At 44.3% G+C, this 16781-nt stretch overlaps 1 protein-coding gene across 1 annotated transcript; it reads right to left on the bottom strand.

The window, feature by feature from the left end:
• Positions 1–3118: 3118 nt before the first annotated feature.
• Positions 3119–9889, bottom strand: LOC120678055. The gene is made up of 2 exons (XM_039959215.1): positions 9556–9889; positions 3119–4158 (listed from the first exon to the last, which is right to left on the bottom strand). Exons 1-2 carry the CDS (start codon positions 9887–9889, stop codon positions 3260–3262), a joined length of 1233 nt encoding a protein of 410 aa, XP_039815149.1. The 3' UTR covers positions 3119–3259.
• Positions 9890–16781: the final 6892 nt, after the last annotated feature.

Genomic DNA, 16781 nt, shown 5'->3' with positions numbered 1-16781 from the left:
GACAGGACATGCATCCAGTTCCTCGTATTCACCACGATAGAGGATACAATCATTAGAACATGCATGAATCTTCTGTACGTCCAACCCAAGACGGCAAACAAACTTTTTGGCTTCGTAAGTTGTCGGGGGCAGTTCGTTCCCCTCTGGAAGCATCTTCTTTATAAGTCGTCCTAGTAGCTCCTCAAATCCCTTATCTGAAACACCATTGGCTGCCTTCCACTGCAGCATTTCCAGTGTGGTGCCCAATTTTTTTAACCCCTGCTTGCAATCTGGATACAACATTTTCCTGTGATCCTCCAACATCTTCTCAAACTTCTTTGACTCCTTCAAAGTTTCAGTGTCTCTGTGTGCATCGACCAAAACCTGACCTAGTTCGTCAGGTGGTTGTTGTTCTTATGCAGCATTTGCTTCTGCCACATGCATTGGTTCATCTTCAAAGACACCCGCTTCACACAAGTGAGCCCAGTCTGGGATGTTATCATCATTATTATCTTCTTCATTGTCTTTCAGCGGAACTCTAGATTCACCGTGCTTGGTCCAAACAGTATAGTTATCCTTGAAACCCTTCTAAAAAAGGTGGACATGTAGAGTATGCCTTTTTGAGAACTCCTTTTGATTTCTACAAATGCGGCATGGACACAACATGAAACTTTTTGACGACTTGTAGGTCTCAGCAGCATCGAGGAAAGTTTTAAGACCGTTAATCCATGCCATTGTGCACCGCTGGCCGTACATCCATTGTCGATCCATCTAAAAAAATATATTCCGTTCGATAAGCAATTTATTAAGTGCAAAAAAGAATTTGACATTTTTTTAATAACAAATATTTTTATTACATCCAACACAATTTATTTAACAACACATACATAGATTGCATTCGAAAAATAACACAAACATCCCAAAAACAAACATGCTACTTAAAAATTTGCACAAAACCACATAGGTTTTCAAATGTCCTTGCGTGGGAACGCATAATGCTCTGACGGATTTCTAGCTGGCCCAGAAGATGATGGCGGAGCTGGAACCTCCGGATTTGGTGGTGATGAACCGCAACGCCGCAACAAATCCTCAAGATCAAACAGAGGTTCCTCGCCCCTTGCCACACATTCTCTATATTCTTTTTCCAAATAACGGAGCGCTACCCTATGAAAAGCGCTAGGTTTCTTGCACCGACGACCTACTGGAGTTGTGCCCTTCTCTCCAGAAGGACAACGATCACCCCCACCGGCGCCACTCCTTCCAGCTGCTGAAACCATATTTTACTGGAAAACACTATTATTTTTCACAACAATATAAATTCTTACAATTACAATAAAATCTGAATAGATTAATAATTACAATTACAATAAATTACAATACATCAATAAAATAATAATTACAATTACAATAAATCAATAATTTGCTATCACAATTACAATTAAAGTGTACCCTTGTTACCACCAAGTCTGAAATGTAATAAAATTAGAGTTGCTATTGAGGCATTAGTCATCATTGTGTGCCATGCTATGTCACAGCTCTGTCTAAGCCTTTATTCTTCTTCGGTCATGACCTCACCCCTATCTACATAATCAAGGGTCTAGAAAGAGCTGTGACAGAGCAGGCACAATGTGACTAATGCCCCAATAGCAACACTACTTCGTTTATATTTCACACTTGCTGGTAAGTGTCTGTGAACGACAATACAAAATAACATTAATTCTCAATCAGAATAACATGAATAAATTAATTGAAATAAATATCTAATTAATTGAAATAAATCTCTATATCTCCTAATTATTTTGACACCCTTCAGTTTCAGGCGAACACTCTTTTCAATATCCAGAAATCATCTAGTAGAAAAAAAACTTTATTTCGGAATATATATATATCGGTAACCTCGACCCTGCAGTGATGATAATGCCTTTCGGGGGGACACGGTGCGGTACAAGGATGTCACCAATCGGCCAGTCGCAGCACCAACATTTCCGGATAATAGGAACACAGCAGTTGGCACAGGCAGCGTGCTCGTTGATTTGCTCTCAGTGCAACAATGGCCATGCTGACTGCATCAAATGCTGTGTTCGTATCAACCGGAAGTGCTGGTGATGCGACCAGCCGATTCGCGACGTCCTTATAGCACATCGTGTATCCCCGAAAGGTAGTACCATCACTGTTGGATGGAGATTAATGACGTATACTTGTTTCGAAATAAAGAGTTTTTTAGCTTCTAGATGATTTCAACGTGAGCCTGAATAAATACATCACTAGAACGTCAAAATAATCCATTCATAATACAAAAAATTCTATTATACTCCTTTCAATAATTTATTAGAAAAATCAACTATCCACAATATGGTCATATATACAAGTAAATCCTCTAATCTCATTCTAAAAATTTCCACTGTCCACATATACTCATCTCATTAGAAAAATAAAAAATATACTACGGTCGTTTCTAATATATAGGAAATGATTGAAAAATATCTCTATAAATTATCAACATTCAACCTAGCCATAAAAGCTTCGCTCAAATTGAAGTGATGGGTACTATATATCTCAAATCAATGAATAAATCAAAGAAATCATGCTCATTCTCACTAATTCTAAAATCACAAATTTCTCTAACTATGGAGTATAAAACAAAGCATGAAGACAATCAATAAAGGGAGAATGAAGTTGCAAACCTTTAGCGCACTAGGATGAGTAGAACACTCACTAAAACTGGAAAAAATGGCGGCACCTCTCCAAGAGAAAGAAGAATTCGAGCTCGAGCTGCTCTGGTGAAATGGTGCAGGCTCGGGCTTGGAGAGGATGAAGGCGCCAATTTATAGAGGACGCATTAGTACCGGCTAGTGGCTCGAGCCGGTACTAAAGCTCTACATTTAGTACCGGTTGGAGCCATCAGCCGGCACCAAATTTCCTGGATGCCATTTAGTACCGGCTAGTGCTAAATGGTCACTAGCCGTTGCATGCCGGTGTCGGTGGTGCACTTTAGTGCCGGCTGGTGCCTCCAGCCGGTACTAAATGGCTCACAGGGGCACTGTTGCTTCGGACCGGTACTAAGGGCCATGGACGAATGAGCCGTTTTCTAGTAGTGGATGATGATGATGGTAAAAATAATAATATTAGTAGTAATTATAATATATATTCTTTCATCTTTATTAAACAAACTTATAAAATTACATATCACGTACAATGGATCGGACAGATATGTGTGTGTGTGTAGCCATACGTAGTAGTTATAGTATATATTTAACTATTTATACTTACCACGAGTGGATCAGTCGGTTGGACTGTACATATAAGCATGGTTTCTAGTAGTATTTACTAGTAATGTACGTAGCTGCTCGTGGGTTGGGCGAAGGATGAAGTCAAGTTTGACCAATGCGTCGGCGGGGTTTCCAACATGTATCTTTTGGCGGACTGTTGTGGCATGGTTCTCGAATGGAGGAGCACCCCATGTTTGTCGTCCGCTTCGTTCCCAGGCGACGAGGAGCGTGGACATCTTGCCCCAGTAGATTACCCATGTGGCATGGATGGCGGAGATGTGGGTCCGGCGCTCCCACCGGTTCCCGCCGCTGAACTGCATCCGGATGGGCTTGAATCTGATGGCCTCACAATACATGACAATAGACCTTCTAAAAGCATCCTTGATTCGGCCTGTCTGGCTTCTGGCACGGTCGCACGTCGCCATTGTGTTTACGGCGAATACGGCGGAACCCTCGCCGAGAGGTACCTTCCAGAGTACTTTGTGGCCACCTTTAATGAGGGCGCCGTAGTTCTCCCCGAACGGGAGGGCAGTGGCGCCCCGTACACCTGATGCGAAACTGTTGACGAAGTACCAGTGGTTACTGCCGTTAGCAAAACCGTATAAATACAGGTCGTCCTCAGCCAGGGCAAGTGTGGCACTGTTTGCCCGGACCCACTGCGGCCCCGAGGTGACGTGCAGCATGATCCATCCATGGGGGGCGCCCCTGAAATCGCTTCGGCGTGGGCCCAGGACGTATCTACCGTCGATGTCTCTTGGGTTGTACGGTGGGTTGCTTGGCGTCTTCAGCAGCGCCTCTAACTGCGTGTAGAGGTGTTGGTATGGTTGGGTGGCCAGGTTGAAGTAAACATGTCTGGTACGCGTGGCTTGGGCTTGGCCGCCGCCGCTCAGGGCAGCCAGCAGGGAAAGTAGTGCTGCCACTGCAGGGAACAGGAAGGCATGCATATGATGCATGGTGGACTTCTGGTGTGTTGCCGCTCTGGCTTCTAATTAGCTCTATCTCTCTCTCTCTCTATATATATAATATAAGTCTCGAGACATGCCATGATCGAGAGTTTTACTCCGGGAAATCATCCTCTTCGGACGATCACACACTCTGTGTGTACATTTACAGAGATGGCTGGATCGAGCGTTTTACTCCGGGAAATCATCGTTTTGGGACGATCACACACTGTGTGTGTGTGCAGAGATGGCTTGATCGAGCGTTTTACTCCGACAATCATGCACTGTGGCAACGGACAAACCGAAACAACGCAAGCACCTGCACTACCGGAAATCCGCTGTATGCCGTGTGCCTCCAGCTTTGCCGAGTGCCAAATATCGGGCACTCGGCAAAGAGACCACTTACCGAGTGCCACTACAGGAAATCTCTTAATTCAAAATGATTTTTTGTGACATTTATATAAAGCGTCATAAACTGGCAACATCTATGACAATTTAAGAATTTTCGTCACAGATTTACAAATGGCCCATTTAGGCTCCAATTTGGGTCCAGTTTCTATGACGAACCTTTGATAACCGTCATAGATTGAAAATTTAAATCGTCACAGATTTGATACTGTACTCAACCACAATTAACTTGACAAAACAAATATGTTGCTTACTTTAAAGAAAATAAGATGTATTACTTTTTTTTTCTTAAAAAACGTGGGTGTTGTGCAAGGTAGGAAATAAGAAAAAATAAGTTGCCTTCATTTGCATGTGATGGAAGAAAAAAAATTCTCCCGCAGAATTGGTGATAAGAAAAATAAAGAGCTGCTCACCAAAAAAAAGGATAAAAATTGGTTAAAAAAGAGAGAATGGAGCATTCGAACCATTATCTCAAAGACCTGGCCGCAGCACATTACCACTGTTCCACACCTTCATTTGTGAAATAGTTTGATACTATGCATTATATACTAATATCTATGCTTTAATTTAGAAAAATAATAAAAACCTGGGCTTATAGGTCATCGAGCACTGCGGGATTCAAACCCTGGGCATGGCGGTAAGACCCGGGTGCCCTACCAATGCGCCAAGTCTTTTTTTGACTATGCTAAATAATAAATTATATAATATTGTTGTAATGTGGCCCTACAGACGTGTGAATCACTCAACAAACAGGCGACAGACGACATGTCACCTGTTTACCGAGTGCCTGCACTCGGCAAAGAAAAGGCACATGGCATACCCTCTCTTTGCCGAGTGTCTTAGGGGCTGCACACGGCAAAGACGGCGCATGTGCCCGCCACGAGCGCCGGCGGTGCGCCGGCCGGGCAGCCAGCCATTAGGCTTTGCCGTATGCAGCCACAAAGGCACGTGGCAAAGCCTTGTATGCTGAGTGCCAAACTTCCATCAGCCGGCAAAGGCTAGCCTTTGCTGAGTGTCTTTTGTTGGCACTCGGCAAACCAATTTTTTTCCTTTTGCCTTCAAAATTTTTTCTTGTCTTCTCAAACTTGAAATGTTACTCACTTGTGATATATGATATATTTATCAATTGCTTTATTATATTTCCTCATTTTATTTTGTTTGCTGAAAATTATCGGTCGAAGTTAAATATAAACTGCAAGTGGGTCGAAATTTCAAAATAATTAAAAGGGAAATGATATTCATATTATTAAATCAAAACTGAGGCCGTATCCGGAAAAGAACTGCAAATTTGAAACATCTTGATCACGAAACTCGATCGCAAATCTATGCCCATTCCTTGACCCGGTAGCTATTTGTGAGTCCAGGCATTATAGGCCAATGTTGTGGAAGGATGACCACGATGAGCTAAGCAAGTGTTCAACGTGCAAGGCAAAACATGATAAGCAAAAAAGGCACACCGAAATATCATAAGGATATCTCGGTGCCTACATATCGCTCCAGATGCAATGTTCACGGGATAGGGATATCATATGGGCACCATACCACTTTAAGTAAGTATAGTCACAATCATTTTTTATAATATGCACTTGCTTCGAGTAAATGTCTAAGAAATCATATATGATATTTTTGCAGAAGGCAATGGATTGCATTTATGATACAGCCAAAGCGTTGAAGAATGCTTGTATTGGACTCTGCTGATTTTGCGCCGACCAGATACGCTGAATTCGTATCCATCCTCAACATGTTAGCAAAGTACTATTCTCTACATGGACATCATGCTAAATCTTACAAATATAAATAACTTCTTATTTCTTTGTTTTATAAAAAATAGGGTTTGCAAGCACTACATTTACAATGGAGGAATTCATCCTGCTGATAGAAAATAAAAAATAGTGATGCGCACAAACTTTCCATACCACAAGCAACCTGCATGTTCCGTGTACTGTGGATACTATGTGTGTGAACACATGAGACAGCTCGGGAGATACACAAAAGACCCCGAACGTGTAAGCATCTACTCTTTGCTAGGATAGATGCATAACTGCATATTGTAAGTGCTTGCATATAACACTTGACTGAATTTTTCCATGGATTTTTTATTTGCAAGATCAACGGGAAACCCACGAAGGTCCACTCAATGAGCAACAACTTCTCCCTATAGTCCACGATTTATGTCGTTTTATTTTGCATGAAGTGGTCCATATAGCTAGAGAAATTGTTCACCCTGAGCATGAATTGTCAACCGACAAAAAATATGGAAGCCTCCGTTAGTGGGACGATCAGAAACTCTGTGACGGCAATAGTAGCATTACTCAAAGGAAATAGGACAAAATTATGCATGTATTCTATCTATGTTTTTAAAGCGGTAAGGCGAGGTGAGGCGAGGCGATCCACCACCGCCTTATCGCCTAGGCGACGCTTAGGCGGGCTAAGGCGGGCTAAGGCGAGACCTTAAGCAAGGCGAGCCGCCACCGCCTTGTCGCCTAGGCGACGCCTTGAAAACAGAGTATTCTATGCACACTTTCATGATATATGTAGTCTAATGATGCACTGTAATGATACTTCTATATGTAGTTTACTGGAGCGGGTCCTTTACCCGGCCCAAGAAACGATGATTTCTAGCTGCGAAAGACAAGGATGGGTGTCGCGCTCGCCCCTACAAAACACCAGTGGTGGCCGATTCCTCGAGCACCGAGCAGGGCCCGAGCTGCCCCACTGGAGAGACCAAACGGGGATCCGGTGAAGGAAGCTGTATTGGACCCTCAGAGCTCGCAAATGGAGCACTCTCCCTAGATTTTATGGCTGCCGTGTCTAAAGTTTGGGGGAAAAAGAGTGAAGAGGAGGTGGAAAGAATGGTCGTGGCCTCCTCGGTGGGGTACTGGAGGAAGGTCGTGGCAGGGCCCGCCGCTACCTTCCTTGCGCCCAGGCGGACTTTCGGTGCGGAGGGCGCTACGGCAGCAGCGAGGTGAGGGACGGAGGGTGAGGGTGTGTGGGGCGGCGGCCATCGCCCCTAAGCTAGGGGACGACGCGAGTGTCTGGAGACACGGGTAGCTGCGTTCCTTTTTCATTCTATAACGTCCACGATTTGATTCATTATTATATTTGCAAGTTAGAAAAAATGATTATTATATCTCTAAAGTTTATCTCAAATGTGTTATTCTGTCGTGTTATTTTCACCCAACTACATAACCAGCCTTTCCCATCTCTTTGATGTCTTTTAACACGCGGCTGAGCGGCCGCCTAGAAACGAAAGGAAAACATGATGCGAAGATAATGAAATGAAATTAGAGAGGCAACTCTAATCTTTATAATAGCAGGTCCGAATGGATAACTTAAACGTACAAAGTATTAAAGTAACAGAGAATCCAAGATCTATATGCATGTTCCAAAAACATGCACGTACGTTAACCTTTTGATAAGCCACTTAATTGTTTTCAAACAAGTCCCGCATCCAGCATGCTGTGTATGGGAATGATCTTTCCACTTCCGTTACATATATGGGACCCAACTCTTGAACCTTTGAGGTATTCAAATGATAAGATACGAGTGTTGACGATACTCTAAAGAAGGCAACCTCTTTGTAAGGATGAAATCCAAGGAAAACCATACCAATCTCCCAGTCTGTTGTAGTGGCCTGCTTGTTATCTGTGATCTCTAGGACGATACCATCGTCGGAGTCCCATCCATCGAGTTGGTCTTGCGCAGGTGCTTCAAGTTCATCCTTGGCATTATAGTCGCGAATCCATGGTTTTCTATATTTGTTAGCAAATTGAAGAAGTGGAATATTTTCCGCTACGGATTGAAGGTTTATTTTACTCTTCAATACCCACTCCATCTGACCGCAAAATTCATTAAGCAACCAAACTCGACATTGTGGGCAACTATCACCACCCTCCTGAAGTAGCGCAGAGTAGACCCCTTTTTCTGATTTTCCCAAGTAAGAGAGATCATACTCACCAACTCCGGTCCTTGATACAGGTGATTTAATCATCTGGTACTTATTGTCACCTGACAAGCTTATTCTGCAAATATATATTGGGATGTGAATTATATGATCGAAGAGAGTGGATCGAGTAATAATAATTAATTAACGATATATATACACAATGGAGAGTAGAGATACCTAATTACGGAATCGTTTCGACAACGCACATAGAGTGCTTCCTGAAAATAGACGCCCTGTTCTTCCAGGCTGCGGCTGTCGGAGCACGATAGCATATCGGCGATGGTTCCGGCAGGATCCCCTTGGCGGACAAAGGACCTCTCCTCCCACATCCATTTCCTCGAGGAGAAGACGTGTATTGTGTATGGCGACGGTGGCCAGTACTGATCTGCTGAGTAGTCTGCTGCCAGATGTTGGGTTTGGGTTTCGTCGTCGCCGTCGCCGTCTCCGTCTCCGTCGCTGGTGGTATATGTATAGAAAATGGGGATGACAAATACCTCGTAGTGCTGCGGCGACACCATGGGATCGTAGACAATCAGCTGATTGCCGACAGATTGAAGCAGCTGATCGTCGACAACTGATGATGATGATGATGCTGATGGTGATGGGAAGGCAGGCAAGGCGGCCCATTGTCGTGTGGCTGGGTTGACCACCGTCAGCTGCCCAAGCCCATGTAGAAGCAGACCATTACAGTGGTCCGCGATGCTCATGTAGCCGAAGGTGTCGAAGAAGTCGCTGAGGCGGCCGGCGGTGATGATTCGGCGCATTGTCGATGGGGGTGCGAAGAAAGATGGGCGGTGTTCGTAGTCGTTGGGGTTGCCGAAGAAGCCGTCGAGCTGGAGAGGGAGGAGGTCGACGCGGAGCATGCGTCGGACGTCGATGATGGAGCACCACTGCTTGCGGACGCAGCGTGAAGCGGCAAGGCTTCTAGGCGGGAGGCGGCGGAGGACGTCGGCGAGGATGTCGTCAGGCAGCAGCAGCACCGCCGCCGACGATCCACCGTCATCATCCTCATCCGGCTGGTTGCCGCTGCCGGCAGCCTGGTCGGGCACGTCGGGGAAGTGGTCCTCCGGCACGCGGAACGCGCTGCGCGCGCAGACGACGGCGGCGCCGAGGGCCAGCGCGGAGAACATGAGCGAGCCGAGGGAGAAGGGGTGGGCGAGGAGCGTGGCAGCGAGGGAGAGCGCGACGACGGCGGCGTAGTTGGGCCGGGCGCCGGAGAACGCGCGCCTGGCGGAGTCGAGGAGGCGGGAGACGAAGACGCGCGCCGCGGCGGGGTTGGCGGCGGCGGCGGCGACGTCGGCGGAGGAGACGGCGGTGGGGAGAGGCGGAGGGGAAGCCGCGGCCATGGTGTCTCTGTGCGGCCGGGTTTAGCGGATCTAAGAGCGGGGCCGGCGGGGAGAAGGCTCCAGATGAATGCAAAGGGAGCCGCACACCAGACACGGAACAAATGGGCAGGTCGCCACGCTGCACGTTTCCAAATACTATGGATCTTTGGAAGCTTATTTGTTGTTACATCTCGTTCAAAATTGGTGACCACTTAACAATCAACGCAAAGTTTGTGCACATTTTCCATAGTTTTAGAGATTTGTAGAAGGGAACATATCTAGTGCAACCAAAACTTCGTGAAAACTCGTGCAAACCACTGCAAAAAAGTTGTCTAAATTCACCAAAAAATCACACATGTAGATGATATGATGATACACAATATTGTATAATATTTTGTCCAAATTCGACTTCGTTTGTGAGATATAAAAACAATAAATTTCTAACAAATTATCTGGACAACTTCCTGATCTGAAATTTGTTTTTTTATATCTCACAGACGAAGTCGAGTTTAGACAAGATATTTTACAAGATTGTGTATTATTATATCATCTAGATGTGTGAATTTTTTGTGAATTTAGACAACTTTTTTGCCGTGGTTTGCATGGGTTTTCACGAAGTTGTGGTTTGTACTAGATATTTTCCCTTTGTAGAATCTAATTTCAAAGCTGCGAACGACTTCCTTAGAAAAGGAAACGCCCTATCACAAGGGTTGCTAAACAAAAATGCTCAAAAAAAAATTGCTAACAAAAGCAACAGAGTGTTGATGCAACGAACGTCCAGGGTTAGCTAGAGACGGAATGTGATGTGATGTACTATTACAAATTCATCAACAAAAAGAAGCAAACGAAGGATTAGGCAGGACAACCTCCAAAGGACCACAGGTTATGCAGCAGAACACAGGTAAGAGTTGAAGCATCACTGCCTACACTGTAAGGCCTCTTCTTCCCTCTTTTTCAAAACCAAGCTAGCACCATGTACTTGGTTCTGGAAGAAACTGAAAATACACCAGCAAAGTTCGTGCGCCATCCAGACTTCAGGTGCAAAACACCCTCCCCTTGCATTTTTCATTTATCCCTTGATTTTCTTTTTTTCTTTTAATACAACAGCATAGTACTGTACTAAACATTAACATGCAAATCACAACAGCAAAGAGTACCCTATGCAAGTTCACTTTACGAGCCATCATCCCCTATGAAGCAGAACAAGATGGACAGAATCGTCATTTCAACCTCACCATTCCCAACCCGAAGGACCAACCAAGATAACCATGTTTGTGCAAGCCAACACAGCACGAATATGCTAGGTTGCACTGAACAAGTCTGTGCCCCAGTTCCACGTGACAGTTTTAACTTCAGTTCAGCACAAATTAACTGATATCTTACAACAGTATTCTTATTAGACCATTATGCAATGAACAAGACATTAGCGAACACGATTTTCCATCTTCATCGCACGCAGCCGGCATGCATCTCCATCTGGTTTGAATTCTGTTGCGATGAGGTCTAATTCCTTTGTGGTTTATCATGCACCATACATACCAAAAGTTGATGAAAAAGGTGGATAGTGACGCAAGGAGCGAAAACTTTGGGTAATTTTGCTCCGCTACACTGTACAATATTGTTTTTTTTGCTGCAGGATATTACTCAATCTTTTCTTTGCTACTAGGCACTCTTTCTGTACTCAAACTTTTCTTTGCTACTGGGCACTCTTTATGTACACTGTACAATATCCGGTGGGCCATCGGACTAACCGATGACCCCCCATCGGACTATCCGGCCTACTAGGACCGGACTAATTCTGACGTCAGTTGAAAACCCTAGTAACACTGGATGATCCAACGCACCCAAGAATGCCCCATTGGACTAATCATCGGACTAACATCCAGAGAGCATGTTTTGGGGATTCCAGGTTTTCTCTTCGGCATCGGATGATCCGCTGCCTAGTCGGACTAAAACACTGGATCAATTACGTCAGCATTACAGTTGCAGAAGAAGGCAGTTCTTTAGCACCGGATGATCCGACGCCTCATCAGAGTAATGCGTTGGATGATCCGATGGCCTTCACGTCAGCTATCAGACCCAACAGTTACTATTCATGTGACACCTCAGGTGTCTAGCTATTAAATTAAACTTTACTGTGTGAATGATGTGTTTATTCTTGTTTGAATGTTGAAAATTTTGTAGTATAAAAGTAAGGGTATTTTGGTAATTATAAAAAATTACAAGTCCCTTTGTGCAAAAAGTTTTGACTTAGGAAGTATTTTCAACTTTGTGAAGGGCTTTCTTGCAAATGTGCCAATAATAAATATTTTGGTAGCATTATTGCATTTTAGCCCAAAAATGTTGAAATTTTGCTATCAAAAGTATTTTTCCTTAATGGAATAAAGTTTATTTGAATCTTTCAAAATATCTTCAAATCCTTTGATGTAGTGAAAATTTGCATAACATAAAAGTTGTAGATCTTGAAAAATTAAACAACTTTCAAGTTGGGCACTTTTCATTTGAGCCCTAGTTCAGTGGCAAATTTTAGTTTTTACTTCAGCCCCTGGACTTTTTGCAAATCACAGTTTAGTCCTCAACTACATCTTCCACCTCCAGCCTCCTCGGAGCCCTGGCGGCGCCGCCCCGCGGCCGGTTTTCCGGCCCACCGGCTGCCCTCGCCGCTGTTTAGCGCACCGCCAAGCCTCTCTGGTCCCTCCTGGACCCACTCCCTCTCTTGTTGGCACCTCATCCTCTCTCCACGACGTGCCGTGCCGCCGTTGCCTCTGTTTTGAAATCCGGCGAGCTCGGCCGCCCCCGGAACTGCCTTCCCGAGCCACCTCGCCGCCTCCACACGTCGCGCATGTGGCTCTGCCGCCTCTAGCACTGCCTCTGCTGGCCTTCATGCCCCGCGCCACGCCGCCCCGAAGCCCCTCTGTGCGCCACCTCGCCGGCCGCCCATGGAGAAGCTCGATTGGTCGCCAAATTCGCCTCTACTCAGTCAAGATCATCCCCGGAGTTTCTCCCCTCGCTTATCCTCCTCGCCTAGGCCTAAATAAAGCCCCGGCCGGTCCTCATCGCTGGCAACCCTCACCCTCGCCTCCCTTCACATCTCCGGCGACCTCTGTCCGCCGCCGACCCGCCGCCACAGACCTCCTCCGACCATCCCAACCCCCTAGTCAGCTTCATCGTGACCCCGTGAAGCTTATCCCCCACCTCTCGCCGTCGATCCCTTGCCGGAGCACCGTCGTCAACGTTCACCCCCCGCCGCCGTTCTCTGTTCCAACACCGACGAGCCATCTCCGGCCATCCCGCACCCACCCAAGCATACCAGCAGGTGCGCCTTGATCTCCTCTTGCTCTCTGGCCCCAAGCATACCAGCAGGTGCATCATGATCTCCTCTTGCTCTTTGTCCCCTCAGCCCTCGCTGCCAGCGACCAGTGCCGCCGGACTTGGCTCTCTGTCCCCCTTTGACTCTGCCAAGGGCCTGTTTGAAATGATTCAAATCCTTCCAAGGAGCTTTCTGCAAAACTGTAATTCCTTTTTGAGTTGAACTTTGAAAATTCATAGGAAATGGTAGAAAAATCAGAAAAATGCAAAATTAATTTTGTTGTTTTCCATGTGTTTAGCTCTATCTGATGATGTTATGGGTTTAGTTTGAAACCTTGTGTAACTAGTTTTAAAAATAGGAGTAAGATATAGTTCTTTTATTTAAAAATTTGTGCTCTAGGTTTGTTTTCTTGTGAGCCTTGTGATCTTTAAAGTATATCTAGCTTTAATAATTGGCCTGTTCTTTTCAAAAATTTCCTTCCTTATGTATTATTTGTATCTTTAAATAAATCCTTCTATGGATTATTATAAAAATCTTTGTCCATGTTATTCTGAGTAGTTAAAGTACTTGACATGGATCATCTTGATTGTTTGATTAAGTGTGTTCACAACTTTTTAGTGAAGGAAAGCTATACTCAAGTATAGTACCTTACTATTTTTTCCAACTATTGCATTTCATATAGAGATCACTCTATTTGCAGATGGAACATACGAACTTATCCAGGAATCAGGCGGGGATAATTCTGAAGCTCAGGCCAACGTCATTGAACTAACTGAAGCTCCGAACTCCGATTCGGAAGAACCAAAGTCTACTGACTCTTTAGACATCAATACAGGCAAGCCTCGATACATAATCCCACTATTTTAAACTATGCGATTCAGTACTATTTTCGTGTGCATTTAAGTTATTGGAGTTGAATGAAAACATAGATGCATAATTCTAGGTACCTATTGATTGAACACTAGAACTGAGTCCGCCTAGATGCTATGCTAATAGGACCGGTAAAAGTCGAGTGATTTCCTGTCACTCGCGAGATTTATAGGAGTTGATTGTTTACATTCTTGCAATCACTATAAGGACCATGGACGGATTTGGTTACAAGCTTCAGTTGAGATCCCTATGTGTTGATAAATTACTAAGGCCGCAGTGTGTGGTAGCGGTGGTTAAGCGTTTGAAAGTACTAGCCACATGCCATAAATATGGTACGCGGCAAGCCTAGTCACTGATCGGCCCGGCAAGTGGACATACCTCCCACTCTCTCTCATATATATATATATATATATATATATATATATATATATATATATATATATATATATATATATATATATATATATATTATGTTGCAACACCGTGACTACAAAGATGTGGTGGTTCTCTGTAGTCGGGGAGAGTGGCACTGATCCATGAATCGGAATGAAAAGCAAAAGGTTGCTTGGGAGTGACTCGATAGTACTCCAAGCATGTGTGCTAGGTTTATCCTTGCAAGGTTAGAATTCGATTCAGAATCATCCGCTTCTCACAATGATTGAGACTGCTCAATCCCTTTGCTACATAGAGTAAGAAGAGGAACAAGATTGATTCTAAATATGGTTGGATGAAGTTAATTCTTCTACCATGTTTGCTTAGATATCTGCATACCTAGAATGGTTAATACAACTAGAATTTTGAAGGCTAAAATTTAAATTAAGGACCTACTCTTTGTGGCTTTTCAGCAAAAGTAAACCCAGAGCCTTTCCGAGCTAGCATGTCTAGATAAAGGGCTACTATACACCCTCCATCGGATCAGTCTTGCTGAGTATTAGTATACTCAGACTTGTGGTGACTTTGTTTTCAGGAATGAATTTGGAAGATCCGAACACTAGTCTGACTTGGCCTAGTATTCTACCTTCTGGCTGGTCTATGGAATGGGAACCATCTTCGACCAGCAATGACTCAGAAGAATGATGTCATGCTTGTGCTTACCATGAAATCGACGACATTAGTGTTTAATTATGTTTAAATTTCCGCTGTAGAACTATAAAGTAAGCATAGCTTAATTTTATCTCTCTTCTCCGAATAAACTTGTAAAAGCTAGAACTTTAATGTACTAGCTTCAAAACTCTGTTGTAAATTACACCTCTTATCTATGTGATGTAAAATATTGTGAAATGTTGTATCTCCAACTCGCCTTCGTGCGGGACATATACTTGTGTTACGATCGGACATTCAGTGGTTATATCGGGATGTTACCCGACAGACCAAGGATTATACCGATTAAGCTGCGCTTAGATGTTTAGCATACTTGATCTAGTATAATTCAGAGTGGTTCTGCCACAGCTGATATCAGAGCAGGCAAGTATACACCGGATGATACAACAAACCTTAGAAAGGTTTTGAATAAAAGATGTGCTCAACAAAGTGTTTACAAGACTGTGTTGGACTCTTTAAGGGTTGAGCTTAGATCGTGAAGCCCTAGGGTGATGATCCAATGGGTATTAGAAGGTGGATATCAGTTATGTTATGTGCAGGAATACTAACCACAGTTCGATAGGTTAAGAGCGGATAGGATCTGTCGACTAGATAATATAGAGAGAGACGTACTTATGCCACCGAAACTAACCACGTAAGACCAATGGTTTTTGGCAGTTATTTTCAGTTGTGAGGACGATAGAATGTGCATGCATTATTTTAAAACTTGAAAATTTGGTTCAAGCTAGTTATGCCTGATCATCTTTCTAGGGTTCTTATTTTGATTGGTGGGTGAAAACTTGGTGAGTGCCTTAAAAATAAAACCTAGATTTAGTTGACCTTAGGAGAGGTAAGCTACATGTGTTTAGATCGTGTTTTGCACCCTTGATCTTTTGTTCAAGGAATGCTCAAGTGATCAACTAGTTTTGTTTATAGTTTGATCATTTTTTATTCTTTTGAAACTTTACGTTTCAATGAGTCATACCCTACAGTTTTTGTGTCCCCTTTTGGTGACATCTTACCATTTGAATTTTGTTTCAGATGGCTGATGTTCCGGGCACTCTTTTGGATGGTGCGGGCCACACCCACACCAACGGACTCCAATGGGAGGGTTTTCCTCGCCTTTTGTGGGAATCTCTCCAGCTCTATTGCTATACGGAGCCGCCACAGTACGACTGCTTCACATACACAGCAGAGGGAGTTACCCGTTGTACTGTGAAGATGACCATACCACATCACCCTTTCCGAGCTCACTGGCAGCCCATAGAGGTTGAGGCATATGGGTAGCACTTCGCTGATACTATCGAAGCCGCCGCTTTAGAGGCTATTACTATCTTCTGCAAGCAACATCCTAACAAAGTGGCAGAGTACCCTATCGGCATTTTCCCTGCCGTAGACTACCACGACCCCGAGTGGTCTTTTAGGGTGGAGCACTATGCACACCTACTTGGAGACTCAGCGGGAGATATGATACGTATGATGGTCAGATTCATGAACGCCCAGCTTCGTCATCAGGAGTTACAGCGCCGCGGTATATCCACTTGGCTAGTGAGGCACAGGTTACTCATAGCAAGTTGGATAGGCAAATCACTCAGGCGGAAGAGCTTCAGGCAGCAGTTACTACCCGGGACGAGGTGATAGCCCAATGTGAGG

Source organism: Panicum virgatum, chromosome 6N (genome assembly GCF_016808335.1).
Source record: "Panicum virgatum strain AP13 chromosome 6N, P.virgatum_v5, whole genome shotgun sequence".
Lineage (NCBI taxonomy): Eukaryota > Viridiplantae > Streptophyta > Magnoliopsida > Poales > Poaceae > Panicum > Panicum virgatum.
This window is presented reverse-complemented; position numbering and strand designations above follow the sequence as displayed.

Bases quoted from the DNA above. Each gene is read 5' to 3' on its own strand.
- LOC120678055 (XM_039959215.1), bottom strand. From the start codon at position 9,889: ATGGCCGCGGCTTCCCCTCCGCCTCTCCCCACCGCCGTCTCCTCCGCC. The intron at 4,159-9,555 runs ATGAGGATGATG...CAGTGGCAGCAC, and splicing joins CGGCAGCGGCAACCAGCCGG to TACTTTCCCTGCTGGCTGCC.